The sequence below is a fragment of the Salarias fasciatus genome, chromosome 16 (genome assembly GCF_902148845.1).
Source record: "Salarias fasciatus chromosome 16, fSalaFa1.1, whole genome shotgun sequence".
Lineage (NCBI taxonomy): Eukaryota > Metazoa > Chordata > Actinopteri > Blenniiformes > Blenniidae > Salarias > Salarias fasciatus.
The window spans coordinates 23,862,349-23,880,152 of NC_043760.1; the positions used below are offsets into that span (position 1 = coordinate 23,862,349).

General features: G+C 42.4%; 2 protein-coding genes across 4 annotated transcripts; one reads left to right on the forward strand and one right to left on the reverse strand.

The window, feature by feature from the left end:
- Positions 1-603: 603 nt before the first annotated feature.
- On the forward strand, positions 604-8,254 carry hnrnpa3 (heterogeneous nuclear ribonucleoprotein A3). Of its 3 annotated transcripts, none has more exons than XM_030111438.1 (11): positions 604-753; positions 3,166-3,288; positions 3,385-3,531; positions 3,610-3,821; positions 3,910-4,001; positions 4,099-4,173; positions 4,895-4,942; positions 5,097-5,234; positions 5,340-5,453; positions 5,540-5,620; positions 7,126-8,254. In XM_030111438.1, exons 1-10 carry the CDS (start codon positions 748-750, stop codon positions 5,602-5,604), a joined length of 1,020 nt encoding a protein of 339 aa, XP_029967298.1. In that variant the 5' UTR covers positions 604-747; the 3' UTR covers positions 5,605-5,620; positions 7,126-8,254. The 3 variants fall into 3 exon arrangements, with proteins under 3 accessions (XP_029967298.1, XP_029967299.1, XP_029967300.1); XM_030111439.1 differs by lacking the exon at positions 7,126-8,254 and adding an exon at positions 5,724-6,551 and having other exon boundaries at positions 3,610-3,820; positions 3,912-4,001; XM_030111440.1 differs by lacking the exons at positions 604-753; positions 3,166-3,288; positions 7,126-8,254 and adding an exon at positions 5,724-6,551 and having other exon boundaries at positions 3,369-3,531.
- Positions 8,255-8,955: 701 nt separating this feature from the next.
- On the reverse strand, positions 8,956-15,403 carry nfe2l2a (nfe2 like bZIP transcription factor 2a). Its single transcript, XM_030111437.1, has 5 exons — positions 15,197-15,403; positions 12,148-12,414; positions 11,796-11,888; positions 11,526-11,708; positions 8,956-10,575 (listed from the first exon to the last, which is right to left on the reverse strand). Exons 1-5 carry the CDS (start codon positions 15,233-15,235, stop codon positions 9,331-9,333), a joined length of 1,827 nt encoding a protein of 608 aa, XP_029967297.1. The 5' UTR covers positions 15,236-15,403; the 3' UTR covers positions 8,956-9,330.
- Positions 15,404-17,804: the final 2,401 nt, after the last annotated feature.

The following is a 17,804-nucleotide window of genomic DNA, read 5'->3' on the forward strand; positions in this document are numbered from 1 at the left end:
AATCCATACTGACAATTCACTGCATTGTTTCTTGCATAAATACAGTAAACAAAATCCTGTTGAACCTTTTTCTGTCAGTGTTGCTTTTGGAAATAGTCTCATTTACATTATTATTATTTTAAATGTCTATTCACTGCAAAATGTAGCTTTGTTGTTGATTACATGTAAGTAATGATGCAGCATCACTATTTGACACATATAGTAGCCCAGCCACTGAAAGTGGCCTTTAAAGTGACAAAAAAAAAAAAAAAAAGACACTGGGAAAACTGCTGTTGCGGCCTAAAAGTAATTGCTCTTTTCAGAAACTGAACACACATTTATTGCTATACATAAACATAAATATATACATATACATACAGCACTGCATTGTCTTATTGGAGTTGTTTTGTATATTGTATTTAAAATCAGTATTTTGTGTTCTATCTTTTGGAATCTCTAAGCTGTGGCAGCAGCTTGTTTTGTTGTTTGGCCAGTAGGTGGCGCACATTGCAATCCTTTCCATTTGCTCGAAGGAGGAGTCAGAAAATAAGGACAATTTGTACAAACATAACCTTATATATTGATCAGATATCATCCCTGACGTTTATAACGTGTGCCTGCATGAAAACATAAGGTTTTTTGGGGGGCTTCGAATTAATTTAATTTTGGGGGGAGTCACGTGACCTTCATCAGCTCAGCGTCCATAAAAAAAAGAAAAAAAAATCGCTCAGCAGCAGAAGAAGATCTGCGTCCGTGGACATCTGCAAAATGGAGGTGAGGTGGAGGGACAAAAAAAAAAAACACGGTTGTGTCAAAAATGCAAGAAAGCCAACATTATTTCGTGTCTGCGATGTAACAGTGTTGAGTGTTCACACTGTGCCGCATTGTGCTTTGCGCCGTTCGTGCAGCTTTAACAGAGCGCTGCCGCTAAATGACTGAAAGCTAGCCAGCTAGCTAGCTAGCAAGTGTTAGCACTGTAATGCAGGTTGTTGGATGCTCGCTTATTAATATTTAAAGCAGCTCTGTCTGGACTTTGTCTAATCTTCAAAACAAAATACGAACGCGTCAAGGTTTTTTTTCTGTAAGAACAGTAGTAAAGCTGGCGGTTTGTTGATTATAATGAATCTCGGCTGTTAAATGTAAAAGCTGAAGCTAGCCTCGGGCTAACGCTGATGAAAGGCCTCAGTCTGACGCGACGTTCCACGAGAACGGATTTCATTCATAAAATACTTGACTACTTTACCACTATATATTTATCTGCATATTCAGTCTGGATGGGGTTGTGGGATTGTTATTAGAGACCGTTGGAATTAGTTTTTATCTGAAGCGCTCAGAGACAGATCATCCTTGCGACTGTCATTGCTGCAGAAATGTGTCACATGCTGGAGATAAAAGCTCAGTGCCATCCTACACACAGTTCAGCGCTCCGCAGTCTATTCTAACGATACAAACGCTGAAAGAAAATTAATGATTCAACACATTTAGCTGCTTTCTCAACATGTAGACCGCATCCGGCTCCGATGAAAAATCGTACACTGTGATCCTTTTAATCTGGCCTAGGGCACGTTTTAAAAAGATCATCACTTTGTGTTTTGACAGATGAGTTGGGCTAAGTGATGTATGATTTTTGCTGAAGAATAAATGCACACCTGCACATTTGAACACTTACAAAAGAGGGGTTTGGGTCCATCGTGTCTACAGACTGGCTCTCAGATTATACCCAGACTAAACCCAAATTATGTCAAGAAAAGCCCAATAGAAAAATAATCTAGAAGTGTGAATCCAAACGAAGTGATGAATAAAATTAAATGTGTTGTATAACTGGTGAAATAGATTATCATCTCTTTTTTTCCCCCGATGGAGGACTTGGTTTATTTTTTTATGTATTTTTTTTTTTTTAACAAATACACATAAGCCTGAACATTTAGGCCCCATTAAAGGCTAACCTGTATTTCACTGATTACTCACCTGACGGAAAATCGACGCTTTAGATCAGACCATAGAGCTGGTGATATGTGAACAACATGTTGTCCATGGCTCCCGAAACAATCTCCAAAAAGTAGTTAAAGCGAGACTTCAACATTTTGGCAAATTGGCCCATTTAGCGCAATTCCTTAGTCATTTCGAACAGCATACTTACTTTTTTTGTGAGGACGAGCTGTTGTTTATTCAGAGGTGAGTCGGGGAAGGTTTTCGGGACGGACACAATGGAAGTGGATGGTATTTTTGTTCCCCCTTGTCAAACTCATCAAATACAAAAATCCAACAACCCCCAAACACTTTGGTGGACACGTTATAATCCGCACATTCACTACGCTGTGAAACGCCAACAAATAATATTGTAGCGTTACCACACTGATGCAAATACTGGGAAGTGTTTTTTCTTTTGAGATCACTACGCCCAGACGCCATGTTTAGTAAGTAGTTCCGCCTTAGCAATCTTCGCATAAACAACTCGGTCTCGTAATTTTGCATTAATATTTCACAGCGTAGTGAATGTGCGGATTATAACGTGTCCACCAAAGTGTTTTGGGGTTGTTGGATTGGATTGTGTATTTGATGAGTTTGACGAGGGGGAAAAATAATACCGTTCACCTCCATTGTGTCCGTCCCGAAAACCTTCCCCGACTCGCCTCTGAATAAACAACAGCTCGCCCTCACAAAAAAGTAAGTATGCTGTTCGAAATGACTAAGGAATTGCGCTAAATGGGCCAGTTTGCCAAAATGTTGAAGTATCGCTTTAAGGATTAGTTTTGATTTTAATGATAGTCATTTATATATGAACCAGGTACCAATCCAAATTATTCAGATTTATCACAGAGTTCATTTCAAGGTAATAAGCCTTCATTAAAATTTGAAATATGCATTTATTTTTCTTTGAATTAGCTGCCATAACCTTCCTAATTCCTTGTAGCAGGTGTGTTGGGTCACACTTGGCCCTCGTTTAATGTGGATGACATTTTTTTGGCCTTGACAAAAATCAAAGTACATCGCTAATGTAAATGTTGTAATCAAGAGCTCGTGGTACTATCAGTAGCCTGAGGTCACGTGTGTGTGACCTCAGGCTACTGATGTGTGTCGTAATGTTTGTTTCAGAGCAGGATTAAAGTTTTATTGCATGATTCACCTGTGGACTATCGGTTTTCATCACTTTGATTATATTTGTTTTTGGTGTTTGTATTTTAGGACCGTGACACTAAAGAACCTGAGCAGCTGAGAAAGCTGTTTATCGGAGGTCTGAGTTTTGAAACCACTGAGGAGAGTTTGCGGGCTCATTTTGAACAATGGGGAACACTCACAGATTGTGTGGTAATTGTAATTTCCTTATCAATAACAGAAATATGCTCTCAGTTACCACTCAACTCCACCTGTAAGCTCCTCCTGCTGCCATTGTGTTGCCTTTAGGTCATGAGGGATCCCAACAGCAAAAGATCAAGAGGGTTCGGCTTCGTAACATATTCCTCCGTGTTGGAAGTGGACGATGCCATGAAGGCGAGACCTCATAAAGTAGATGGCCGGGTTGTTGAGCCAAAGAGAGCCGTGTCCAGAGAGGTGAGAGGATATAAATGTCACCGACGAAAGCTGATTGCTTTTGCAGCTTCTGTGCTCACCGACTACTCCGTTTTTCAGGACTCCAACAAACCAGGCGCCCATCTCACAGTGAAGAAGATCTTCGTCGGTGGGATCAAGGAGGACACCGAGGAGTACCACATTCGAGAGTACTTTGAGAAATATGGAAAGATCGAGTGCATTGACATCATGGAGGAACGCTCCACAGGGAAGAAACGAGGATTCTGCTTTGTCTCTTTTGACGATCATGACACTGTTGACAAAATTGTTGGTAAGTGGTTCAAGAGCTCAGCGTCTCTCAGTGATGTAGATTTTGACTGAATATCTGCATGACTGATTGTATTTGCGTGTTTCTCTTGAAGCCCAGAAATTCCATACTATCAACTTCCACAACTGTGAGGTCAGGAAAGCGCTGTCCAAACAGGAAATGAGCGCCATGTCGAGTAACCGGGGTAAATAAACCATCAAGTTAGCAATAAAACTTTGTGTGTGTGTTGTAAGTAGCTGACACTTGACTCGCATGATAAACCTGACGCCTCTTTATATCAGGCAGGAGTGGAGGATCAGGAAACTTCATGGGCAGAGGCAGTAACTTTGGAGGAGGCGGCGGCAACTTTGGCCGAGGTGAGTGGTGTTCGCACGTCAGGTGAAAGTACTGCTGTGCTCACAACCACTGGGAGTGTTACTTTAAGCTTTCAAAGTTGAGTTCAAACGGAGGTTGTTTTGATCTAAAAGTCCAGAGCAGGTATCAGTTTAACCCTGCTATTATTTACATTTGAGAGACACTGAGTCGGAGGGGATTTCACATTAGTTTTGTATTCATACCAAACAAAGCAAAACCACCCCCACCTTTTTTTTTTTTTTTTTGGCTTCACCACTCCATATTTGGTGTTCAGCCAGTTCCTTGTTCTTTCACTTCTTGCACCAGAGCTGTTGGGTAGAACCAGTTTGGCAAACCTGCCCAGCCTCGGCAGGGCGGTTCTTCCTTCTGTTTTGTGTCCTCCCATCTGTGAGGTTACAATTACACGATGTTGAGCTTGTAATTACATGAGACTCTCATTGTTGTTAGGCTTCATTGAGAGCCATAAAAAAAAAACACCACACAATAGTGGGAGATGCACCTGGCTTTTGAATTATCAGTAATGTTCATTGATGTACATGAACGGTCATATTTGAAGTTCAGAATTCTATTAATATTTATGAATGTGTTAACTGTTACGTGTTGGAAATACTTAAGTTTCATACAAATTAAACACAAGACCAGTTTTATCTCATTTATCTCTTAAATTGAACTCGATTATTGAGTCCAGTTCTCAGTAGTGTGTATTTCTCGTCTGTGTTTCAGGTGGCTACGGTGGAGGACGTGGCGGCTATGGGGATGACTTTGATAATGGTGAGCTGGTGGCTTGTTTTCACCTGTAATCTTGATGGCCTACTTCTGGGATGATGCCATACTTCCGTGATTCATGCCCCATTGCACAGGAACTGTTGTGTCCTCAGAGCGTTGTTTAGGTTGTAAATATGCATTTTGGTGTTGTTTCTCACAGGTCCAGGTGGAAATTACGGCAGCGGGCCCGGTTACGGAGGGAGCCGAGGGGGTTATGGAGGCGGCGGTCCCGGATATGGCAACCAGGGCGGAGGGTTTGGTGGCGGCTGCGATGGAGGCTACGGAGGCAATGATGGAGGTTAATTGTTTATTACAGTGTAATGAGAATGTGATTTAATAATGTTAATAAAGTAAACTTGTACTGTGGTACTTCATAGTCAATCTGAACTCGAATATCCTTCAGGGTATGGAGGTGGAAATTACAATGACTTTGGAAACTATGGTGGCCAGCAGTCAAACTATGGTCCCATGAAGGGAAACAACTTTGGAGGCAGGAACTCAGGCGGACCCTACGGTGGTGAGTTTTCCCTCTCGCAACCCTCTGCGCTCCCTCTGTCGAGTGACAAAGTCATTGACATTTCATGGCGGTCGCACCGTTAACAGGTGGCTACGGCTCCGGAGGCGGAGGCGGTGGCGGCGGAGGCGGCTACGGCTCCCGGCGATATTAATTCATTGATGTTTTTGGTAAGTTTCAGTCATTTTTTCGCACCGCCCTCGTAGCACAGTACAGAGTGAGCCCATGAAAGTGCAGAATAACTGTTTGTTCTATCCTGTATCCATTCAACAGGCTTCAGTTCTTAGCAGGAGAGGCGAGGAGGTGAGCAAAGGAGTTGTCAGGAAAGCTGCAGGTTACTTTGAGGCAGTCATCTGAGAGCGTTAGGAGGAACACACGAGTCAGACTTTACTGCAGCTAAATCGGAGAAGTTTATGGAAGAAGGACTGTGTACACAACACATGAGTGCAGATGATACCCTTCCCTCATTGTGATAGATGTTTTCTCTACTGAGCAATTTTACTTTGTGTGCGTCCGAAGTGTGTGTATTGTGCCTATGGTATCAGGGGTAACAGTAAATTGTTTCGTTTTTTTTTTTTTTTGTTTTGTTTTTTGTTTTTTAATTTCTATCTGAAGTCAATTCTATAAATCAACATTTTTCATTTTTATATATTGGTTAGATTTCTGCTTGCCAATCACTATTTTTTGTCTTTTAACCTGTTCTTTGTTAAATAGTATGAAAATATCAGGCCCTCTAGAAGAGAATTACTTTTTTTTTTTTTTTTTCCTTCTTCTTCTTCCTCAAGTTATCATTATTGCTCAATTTAAAAAAAAATGTCAAGTGTATTTTGATTTTGTATGTGAAGCACAGTGTGTATTTCCTCATAGTACCAGTGTCAAACCAAGTACAGTCTGGATTAGAAATCAGGGAAAATTCCCACTCTTTTTTGTTCCTGACAAACTAGATTGTTTTAATTTTCCCTAGCAGTCAAAGACCGAATAAAATTGTGTAGTAAAGTAACAAACATGAAGTTCAGTGCATCATTGGTTCAGAAAAAAAAAAAAAAAAAAAGATGAAATGAATTGTTAATTTATGTTTCTACTTAATGTGAAATGAAGTGTAGCAAAAAACAGAAGTGTGCCACCGTGGACTGATGTTTTTTTTTTTTTAATTTGTTGCTCAAAATGTTCATGATGTATGCATCTGCTTGTGCCACAGTCAATAAAGAAAAAAAGGAGTATTGGGTAGTCCTAGAGAAGGGCCCATACACACCTACCTTTATGCCAGTGTTCAGCGGTAGGATTATGAGAGCCTCGAGCACCTGCAGTTGGGCCCCCCCCCCCCTCTCGTCGCTAGTGTGGAGGATTGCAGATGACTGTCAGACAGGACGTCTTCAGCCCCCAGCACAGTGGACCAGGCAGCAGTTTGAGAGAGAAGGGAGAAGGCAGCATCGAGAGCACCGGCCATGGAGGAAGCTTGCAGTGTCGTTTCAAGGCTAGCTAAACAGCTGGTGCTAGCGAAGAAAGACTTAGGTCCTGGACACACTGGAGATCCCGTTTGAGGCAGAGATACGGCAGTTTTACCCGCAAAACACTAGGTTTCAGACATTAACAAGAAAAGGGAGTGAGTATATCACAAAAGCTGACTTTAAAGAAGATGGAGCAGGTAAGAGTAACTACTTTTCTTGATTTACAGATGTGGAAAGAGGCATTCTCTTCTTGCTGAAAATCTGTAAAGACCTGATAACATGGAAGGTTCTGGATGGGTAAGAATCTTTTGAAATATTATCCAAGGCTGCTCATATTGTGATTTTACAAGGTGCAAGCCATGGGGGTCTTTCAGGGTAAACCGAGCAGGACGACGTCCGTTTGACCGCTCCGACCAGAATCAGCCCGAGTCCTTTACACTGTGTGTACCGTCTCAGGAAAATGAGTTTACACGCTTTATTAGTTTACCTATTGACCATTTAGTTAGGCTGAAAGTAGCTCGATAAATACCATAAACAATCATTCCCAAAATATTTGAGCATGGGACTCATTTGTGAAATAAAAGGAGCTGATGGTATCAACCGTCAGGCTCCTTGATTTTTAAGTCAAACAGCATTAGACTATATTAAATTTGTTTGTTCGATGAAAATATGGACGGAAAAGAGAAAATTTGGTCTTCATCTAAGACTTGCTACAGAAGCAGCTTGGTTGCATACTGCAGAGTTTTTGGTCCTAAAAGTACTTTGAGTCAGTTTTCAGAGCAGTGAATACGACCAGTGTTGGATTGTTTGTGCCTGTCGGAGACACCCTTAAAATAAATGAACTTTTGAACTTATCAGGCAGTCAAATACTGACTATAAACTGCACCAGCAGAAAACAAGACAGATAACATTTAAACTGCTGGTTATAAAAGGGGAAATAAGTCTAGATACAATATCAGAGTATTGTTAAAGGTTAATTTATCTTCTACCAGAAGTTCAAGCATCACTGATTTCCACTTTTATTTCCCAAAACAAGAAGTGTTCATGTTTGATATTTTAGAGCAGACAGACGTGTCTCTTTAAGGTTTTGTAAGGTTCCACAAAAATGAAACTCCATCTGCACAAAGTTCCTGTTTTCAGACTGCAATGTAATTTTTAAACATTTCAATTTATACATTTCTTATCAGATAGTCGAGGACAAGTCCGTTTTAAAGCAAATCAATTTAGAGAAGTACTTTGATTCTGTATCTATCAGGTATCCATGTGTCCATGAACTGCCGTGGGTTTGAAGCTGATTATGTAACTGGATCATGTAACTTGTTTTATTAATAAAAACCTTTTCAATGCAATGTGTGCCTTTTGTTTCTGGGGGAAAAAAAAAGAAGAAAGTTGGGTGTGTTTTGCTGAGCTTGTATATGTCTGCCTTTATTGTGTAGTAAAACTGTTATCAAAGGGTTTTATTGTTTGATTTCACTGGTTCACAAGGGTCCTTGAGTTAGCTAACCTGCTCACCAGTTCGGCTCCACATAGAAAAGTGGGCTTGGCAGTCAAAGGGTAGGATCTGTGTGTGAAAGTGCATGCGGGAGACGTGCCGATCGCGCCCGGCTCTGCCCTTTGAGTATGCCTCCCTCCCTGTCGGCCCATTGTGGAGTCGGTATGCATGCTTTGCGCTAAGCATACTCTACTGTAACCCAACAATTGTGGTCTTTGTTGTGCATCAAAATGAATGCAGTGGGCGTGATTCCGTTGGGCAGGATTTCCACTGAATTAAAAGATTTAGGTTACTGTACAAACAAGCCAGAGCTAATAAAGAGCCAGCAGATTGTGCAAGCGGTCTAAACCAATGACGCTTTTGTTTCAGTACGAAATTGCATCTATTTGCCTTTTTTGTAAGCCCTTCGACACAAAAAAAAAAGCTTCAAGTCAAGAACTGCCTTGAACATGTGGTAAGTTATGTAACCGTTCCTCAGACTATAAATCCATCTGGCATCAATCTGCTGCAGGATGTGGCCGCAGTAAACCACACAATGTTCTGTTCTCAGAAAATGGGACGTATAGCTATATGAACAGTTTATTTGAAGGCACAGAATAATCAGGATTTTTAAAAAAAAAAAACGCAGCAAATCATAAAGGGAAAGTTATAAAACAAGTAACAGTGATTGAAACAATCATTAGCATACGGAAATATATTTACAATGTATATACACGTACAGTAACATGTTTATCAATCTTAAAGGCAAGTAATACTTATATTTACAAGCTATTGGTTAAAGAATCTGAGTACAAAAGTAAAATATCAAAAATATTACAACGTCCGAGGGAGGTGAGCAAAAACTATACAATAGTTCTGCCGAGCTACGACTGCGTAAAGCTGAGAGACTACAAAGTTATTGCATAGTATACTAGGATGACGCAGTACCATATTACAAAGATTAGTGGACGTCTTCGCTCTTGTATGTCTTTTTAATGCGGGGGACCAGAAAGATGCTGCCGTCGGTGGACTGCTGGAGGGAGTAGTCTGAGGGAGAGTAAGAGTTCCCCTTCTCGTCTCTCAGCAGGCCGAAGACCTCCAGGTACAAGCTGTTGAGCTGCCGCTTCGTGTCCTTCAGACTCGTCATGTACTCTCTCTTCTCGCTCAGCAGACGGTCTTTCTCCTCCTTCAGCGAGTCCAGGTCGTTCTCCAGACCCACGATGTTCTCCATCTTGCGCTTGCGGCAGTTCTGGGCGGCCACCTTGTTCTTGCCGCGCCGGCGGATGTCGCGGACCAGGGCCAGCTGGGCCTCGTTCAGTTGCTGCTTCGACATCATCTCGTTGAAGTCGTCGACGGGCAGATTGATTATCATGTCGACGGTGAAGGGGATCTTGAGGGCCTTGGCCCTCTGCTCGTCTCGAGAGAGACGCACGTCGGAGCGTCGCTTCTGCTTGTCTTTGGTGAAGGGAGCGTCGTCGTGACCGCTCTCCTCTGCCAGCTCCACCGAGTGCTGTTTGGGTTTCTTCACCTGCTCGTGCGGCTGACCAGTCGGTGCAGATAAACAAAGTGCCGGATCTAGATCATCGGGTTGGAAATTGATTGAGAACATCTCGGAATAGTCAGACTCTGCACTCCCAGGATTTTGGTCAAACTCGTCCATCTCGGAATCGCTGTAACTGAAGGACCCGCTCCCATACACGGACTTCTGCGGTGAACTTGCATTTGGACTCGCATTTGATGATATTCCTGAATCTGAATCTGGCACTTCTGACAGACTTTGTTTGCCTCTGTCAAACCCGTCTCCGGGTGAGAGGCTGTATGCGTCCATGGGTGTGAACGGGGCCTTGATGGGGACGTCAGACAAGTTGGCGCTTTCGTTTCCTTCCAGTCTGTGGTGGGCACTGCTCTCGTCCATCATGGCGTTAGGATAAAATACATCACAGAAGCTGTCGGCACTGTAGCTAGAATTCAGGTGAGGAGCCTCCACCTTCATCTGGCCGATGTCCTCAGATCGAGCCATAGAGGGAACAGAGCCCTCGAATGCGTTTATAAACTCTACAGGACCAACATTTAAACAGTTTGTTTTCTCGTCTGTGACGCTGGTCATGGGGTAAAAGGGGAAGTTGGGATTCTGCACTTCAGGACTGTTCGGTAGAGGATAGGTTGTGGTTTCTGATGTGTCCTCCATTGGCATGTTCAGGCATTGCTGGAAAAGAAACCAGATGGATACAAATTCATTAAAATAAACACAATATAAATCATAGTAATCATCAACTTTGTTTTGTTTAGATGACATTACCAGAAGGGCAATGCTGCCAGTTGCATGCACAGTATGGGTTTGGAACTAAACCTACATTCTCTACTCAAAAAACATTGGGAGAAGGTTTGTCATTTTCCAAGTCAAACATGAAAGGAATTGTTCCTAATCTCTTGCTTGTATCAGGAAGTTAGTAGTTGCCATGACTTTTCCCACTGAGCCATGCAGCTTTTCCAGTTGACTGGTATTTCACGGACAAGTGCTCGCAGAGCTGGTTATTGTTGATAACTAGATATGCACTTGCTGAATCTGTCCAGCATCCTGGTGACAGACTGGTCTGTCTTCATTATTCAGTGCTGAGGTTTTATTCGACAGAAAACTGCTTTTCTCTTTTATGTGGCTCGCTGGCCATAAAAAAAGGTGCATTGCTGTTTTATGGTTCAGATTGGAGTTCAGTCCACTCCGGTAAGCTGGTGAGAGGTCAAGGCAAATAAGGGCACAGTGTTTCCACCCACTAGCCAATGCAAATATGAGGCGACTTGAAACTACACTGATAAGCTGCAGCTGAAAACTACTCTGCACGAATCTTCACCTTTCAGCCAGTCAGGGATAATTTCACGATTGCCACACCTTATATCTCAGATAATCATCTCACAATAGTGGCTATTAATGATAAAACCGCCATCCCATCTCAGGCACTTACCTCTTTAAAGCTTTCTAAGGTCTTAAACGGGAAACCTAATGACAGAGGAATGAACTGCACGCACTTGCCTTGCTGAAATGAGTCCCTTCTCTTACAAGTCAAACAAAAAAGCATTTGTCCTCGATTGCCAGACTCCTGCATTCTTTGAGTATCTGTTTCATGCAGACTGCAGCGCCATCAGGTGCAGAATCCATACCTGTAGCTCAGGAAGGGACAGCAGCTCCATCCAGGCCTGCTCGAAATCTGGAGATATCCTCTGTGGTGGAGGCAGCTGACCTGAAGAGAGGCTGGCCGGAGACACAGCCGGCTGCTCCGGGGACATCATCATGTTGCTGCTGATGGATGATGAAGCAGGTGTTTCTAGGCAAACTGGGGTATTCTGTAAGACAAATGTATAGCACAGTTAATGGATGCTTTCAGATCTCTTTGGTATTTCTTGGTTTTAGAGATAATTCAATCTTCTTACCTCAGATTCTGTTATAGGAAACGTCTCTGCCAGCAGCAGCAAACATTCATCAAAAGACATGGCTTCATCGCTTTCCTGTCTGAAGCCCACATTCTGCAACAGAAGTTGAACTGCTGTCAGATTTCCAAATCACTCTCCTCAGTTCAACACCACATGTTTAAAAATAGTTTTTAGCCTGAGCTCTCTGCAGAAAACTCTCTGGAGCAACGACACCTATGCAAAACTACAGTCCCACCTGCGTGGCTGTAATTACACAGAATGAGGTGGTAACGTAGCTACAGCAGCCGCAGCCTATCAAACAAGGTGGGAGTGGTTCACTGCCGACATGAGCAATGATGGCATGTGCACATACCTGTGTAACCTCTAAAGGTGAGACGGCCGTCTGCAGCGGGGCGCTCGTCGGCGGGCGTGGTATGTACTCTCCGGTCTCCTCGTCTAGCTGCAGCTGTGCCAGCAGGGCCTTCTCCTGCTCCCGGAGCAAATGCAGCCTCTTCTCCTCCTCCAGCTCCCGCTGCCTCTGCAGCTCATGCTCTTTCTGACGGTGGTTGTAGTCAAACACCTCCCGCCTGGCGCCCAGATCGATGTCCTGCTTCCACAGTATGTCAATCAGGTCCATGTCCTGGAGAGACAGACGCAGACCGGTTCAGGGAGTTGCGAGCAGCCGGCCATGCTGGCCAGTAGCGATAAAACAGTCTGCACTGGAGGAAGAGAGGAGCCTCCCTGCTGTGAAGCGTGGCTGTTGCACCTGCCACACCCAGCTCCGTCCCTCAGTATCTGCTCACTGACAACATCACTGGCACTAATGTCAAGAGGGAGAAGCTGCATGAATAATGAATGCACTTCTCTCATTCCCCTGTTGCCACCACACACCAGCTGAAGACATGTATCCTCATCTGATACTCTTTCCAAGTAAAGAAATCTTTACCCATCCAATTATACCAAGGTGTGATGTTTGGTGTCACATTCAAGCTATTTGGCAGCTGGTATTTTTTACTAAATACTCCTTGGTAAATGCTCAATTCAGACTTTACCACTACAATAATGAAAGAATTTAAAGGAAAAAATGAGATTAAGCCACATCCAAGGGGGATTTAACATAACATTATAATATCATGAGCCCCATCAAATAAAATCAATGTTAAAATGTGACTTTGCAGCAGAAATCGTGGTTCTTAAACTCCCTACTTACACTGTTAAGCAAAGAAGTACACTTGTCTAAAATGTTCACAGACTGAATGCTGTTAACATTAGATTCAGCATGACAGGATTATAACGCTATATCCTCTTGAGCCAAATGAAACTCATCTTTTTAAACAAGAAACACTAGGAGGAATAAGTGCTGCTCTCTTTCTGGGCCTTTTACTGGAATTATTTACAGAAGGAAACCATTTCTCAAGGCCCTGCTATGTTGCATAAACCAAAGATCCTGGTTCAGGGAGAAACCATCTGAGCATGTGACTTCTTTCTTCCCTACATTGGGTTTTAAACATAACTCATGAGCAAAGCTGCATTATACTAAGTTATAGGGCAATGGGCAGACTCGGCCTGAAGGAAGCCAAGAGGGAAGTAGGGGGGAGGAATGAAACACAAAGAAGAACAATGCACACGCATAAGGATGTGAAACTGTTTAGAGAATACCATAAGATAATGTTGGATCAGCTGATCTGTTTTCCTAAATAAAAAATGTTGTGTTTTGTGAATTTTTATAAGGTAACATCAGCTATATACCAGTACACCCAGGCATATTTTAGGCCATTGTTGATGAGTTTTTCTGACTACAGCAGTGGCACTGGAAAATAAAAACCCACTAACCCTCCTTGCCTCAGTGTTGCATCAGCAGCGTGACCACTAACGGATTACACATTACCAAGACTGTCTACTACAAAGCACCAACAGAGAGGTGAGCACACAACAAGAAATTATAGCCTCTGTCGGAATGAGGAAGCCACCTCTGTGTGGGAACACATTTCTTGAGGTCATTGATGTTTTCAAGGCTAAAAAAAAACAGCGCTTTTGTCTGTTGGTCACACCTTGTCAGCTCATCAGACGAGTCATACAAGCCCCTTCACAAAATAATCACATAAAGGTCAGCCGTCTCCATAATACAACCTCAATTCACACTTTCACTGTGACCCATGAAGCAGACTCCCACGAAACCCCAGACAAGCTCAGCTTGTTATTCAGGGTACTTTTAGAACTGACCACAAACAGGATTGTTGAAGGCGGATGTGTTTACGTTCAGGTATGCCATCGTTTAAAAAGCTGTCACAAGACTGGGATTGGCACCAGTATGAGGAAACTACCTAGAAAAGCAACTCACATTTCCCAGACACAGCAAGATCGTAGATATGCAAATATGTAGTCAAACAAGCTTGTAGTTCAAAATAGAAACAACAAGACCTGTCAACTTTAATGGCTGATTCTGACTGTGTCTGTATGTGTCTGTGTGTGTGTGTCTGTGTGTGTGTGCTTTACTATGGGTTGTTCATTCACTTGTCTGCTCAGGAGCCTCAGAGGGGACCTGCCTCTGCTGGTTTATTACACTTACTTTCATCACATTTCAGTGGACATCCAACCCTTGACCACGGATGATGAAACACAGCCGCATATGTTCCAAATCAGCCCTTCATCAGTCTCCTCTGGACTCACACTGAACCCCTCCTCGCGACGGGCTTAAAACAACTTTACACATGTAAACTCCGGCTTTCAGTAAAGTTCAACCAAGTTCAATATTTCTGCCAGAAACTCGAGGAGGAGGGGGGGAAACATGTCCGGACATGACTTTTTTGGTGGTGATTTCACATGACTGTAGTTGACCAACAAGCATACAGCAAAAGTCAGAGGCAACAATATAGGCCTTAAAAAAACGTTGTTTATGGTGGTTTGAGGTTCCTCTAAATCAGATATGGGATCACATGCTTGACGAGAAGGGGGAGGAGAAGAAACGCGGCTTCAAGGAAAATAACCGAGGAGACTCCAGGTATTTTGAATACCAAACTTATGAGGACGAAATAGACGGTGTCTTTTTATTTATAAGACACGCCATGACGACAGCGTCTGACACGCTTCTTTCTTAGAAATGATTTTATTTCCTGTCGGAGAAAAACGTCACAAGCGGATGACTTGCAGAACTGAAAGCGACACTAATATCTGTTAATAAACACTGTCAAATACTGTATTTCCTTTGCGATGGGCAGCTCTGAAGTTGACGTTTCAACATAAGAAAGACTTAACTACGTCTTAGTAACACCGTCATGCTGTGACAATGTTTCAATCGGATATATTCACAAATAAAAAGTTTATATGAACTCAGCTTCTCCACAGCAGATTGTATAAAAGGTAAGTTCGCGGTCTATGTCATCTTTTCAAGCTGTCACATTAAAAAAAAACTCCTTATTTACCTGTTGACTGGAGTGCATCACCTCCATTTCCATCATCATGGAGATTTGTATTGTTATGAAAAATTATAAAAACAAAACCGCCTTATGGCCAATGAATGTGCGGCGTTATTCCCCAAACGGCAGGTTAAGATGGCGAGCGGTCCACAGCCGACACAGTCCGTCACAGAAGCCGAGCTCAGGGAACTGCTGCCTCCTCGGAACTGCGGCAGGGATCGTCCCCCTTTGGGCGGCCTATGAGATAAAGGAGACGCGTGTGCGCGCGCACCAGGCGGAGCATCCTTACGCAACACGCTTTGGTACTTTGGAAGGCTCCTAAATAAATAAAGATCGACCGATATCAAATGAAAGCCATAATAGTAGCTTCCTGAGATTAGGTTCAATCATAAAAAAAAAAGTAAAACTTGTTTGACCACCTTTATTTGAACTCCGTCATGGGCAGTTTATTGTGGTGCACAGCGCCCCCTGCTGTTCAACACTCCTGTTAAAGGAGCTGGAGGCCCTGGGGCCCTAAAGTCCCCTTGGAAACATTGAAGTCATCCACCAGCGCGTGGAAACAATGCCCCCCACCCCCCGCCACACACACACACACACACACACACACACACACACACACACACACACACACACACACCAAGTCAATAAAAGAAATCTCAATTTTCTTTAGAGGTTGAAAATATCAACAACAAAATGCACTTCATTCATTTAGTTTCATTTTTATTTTATCTTTTCAACCAAGAACAATGCAACAGTCACATCAAGGCACTTTCCTGGAGCAAAATCCAATTATTCCCAATGAGCAGGCGACAGTGGAAAGGTGAAAACTCCCCTTTACCAAGGGGAAGGTTGCAGACGCCTCAGGAGTGGGCACTTTCTGCTGTTCCAGTAGAGGTTAGGAAATAGTTGTGGAGAAAAGGATAGGACAGAGACAGATTAATAAATGACAATGAGGAAATGATTTGAGGAAAAGCTCTTAATTAATCAATGTCTGTGCCAAACGCGTGACAGCATTGTCAAGGGTTATTATAATAAATGGAAATGTCATTCTCAACATCTATGAATATAAAAGTCACCCACTATGGCTTTATCTTTATCTATCTTCCTCAAATGTAAATTTGAAAGAATTTAGATAAACAGCCAATATTGAGCTGGAAAATGATACACTACAACTAATATAAATACCTTCCAACTGTTATGCAAGACCTTTAAAATGAAACTTTCAAAGGATTTCTGGATCAGTTTTGTTCTTGGACTGATAAGAATATTAGTTATACTGTAGATTAATGCTATTCCACCTCTTTGACCAGGATCTGCAACAGTGTGAGTTGTGGGGGTCACTTCGACCAGGATGAGATATTCTTCCCCTTGTAAGCAGGTTTTAGTAAATACATCAAGATAACTTCAACTATCCTCATCTGGTGATTGGCTGTTTTTGTTTGTTTGTTTTTTGTTTTTGTTTTTTTGCTTTGTTTTCTTTGACTACAGATTAGAGGCAGGTTTGACTTTAATTAAATTTAATAAGACTAATTCCTCTCCTGTGTGGAATTCAATTTGCTCTGAAGAAACTTGGAACAAGAAACAGTCGCTACAGAAGAAATACAGGTTTGGTTGTTGGAGGATGAAATAGTATGTGGATGAACTGCAGGATGATAATTCTTTACAGCTTGTTATGCATTGTTTGATGTTGACTTTCTGAGAAGGAAATTATTCTCTCTCTTTTTTATTTTTAGATTGAATTATCTGTTTGCATAGAGCTCAACCATGCTCCCTCCCAAACTGTCTATGCTCCCTCCTTAAGATCAGGTCACAACTCAGTGCCTGTCACCTCGTGCACGCTCCCCTGGTTATAAGATCAGTGATGGACTGAGTACAAAGTGAGCACAAAAAGACAAACACCTTCTCCATGATGTTCTCATGTGAGACCAAGAGCACCTTCAGTCAGAGACTCGTTCCTCCTAAAACACCACCCGGCGTCATTCCTTCCTGCCCATCAGAGTTTACACTGCTTCCCCTGGGATTATTCACTATTTTGATTTTTTCCGTCCATCCATCCATCCATCATCTGCTTTGTTTTCTCCTGATCAGGGTTGCGAGACAGTGGGCACAGCAGCTACCTAAAGGCAGGTCCATCCTCTCCATCCTGGACAGGTCTCCAGTAATGAGTAACTCATTCCAACATTACATTTGTGGCAGTTACTGGTGTTATGGGTTTTTATGGCTTAAAATTAAGGATAAAAAGTATATTTGAGTAAATAGTTAATTGTTCAAGTTTAAAATGTTTAAATGTGACTTATCATGCTTGAGAATACATCTGAAAAGACCTCAGGGATGTTTCCTATGGACAATAGGGATAAGTGGGCAACACCTTGTAGATGTATGACAAGAATATGTGTCTCAAAATTATGAAGTCGAAGCCAACTAGAATACTGAATCTTAAATAACAGAACTGAAAAAGAAAATTTTTTGGTGATATAGTTATGAAATAGAACAAAAAGTAAGTGTTCCGTGCAGTACTTCAGTAAAGTACAAAAAAAGAACATACTAGCCATTAGTGGTCACTGTAATTAGCATTCTCCATAGCCTCTGTAGCACTCTCCATACATCACAGTGA

What these genes read in the sequence shown, in the direction of transcription:
- nfe2l2a (XM_030111437.1), bottom strand. Translation starts at nt 15,235, where the DNA reads ATGATGATGGAAATGGAGGTGATGCACTCCAGTCAACAG. An exon ending in TTCCTATAACAGAATCTGAG is followed by an intron (nt 11,709 to 11,795) that starts GTAAGAAGATTG and finishes TTTGTCTTACAG; the next exon opens with AATACCCCAGTTTGCCTAGA. An exon ending in TGTCCCTTCCTGAGCTACAG is followed by an intron (nt 10,576 to 11,525) that starts GTATGGATTCTG and finishes TTTCTTTTCCAG; the next exon opens with CAATGCCTGAACATGCCAAT.
- hnrnpa3 (XM_030111438.1), top strand. An exon ending in TGGGGATGACTTTGATAATG is followed by an intron (nt 4,943 to 5,096) that starts GTGAGCTGGTGG and finishes TGTTTCTCACAG; the next exon opens with GTCCAGGTGGAAATTACGGC. An exon ending in CTCAGGCGGACCCTACGGTG is followed by an intron (nt 5,454 to 5,539) that starts GTGAGTTTTCCC and finishes CACCGTTAACAG; the next exon opens with GTGGCTACGGCTCCGGAGGC.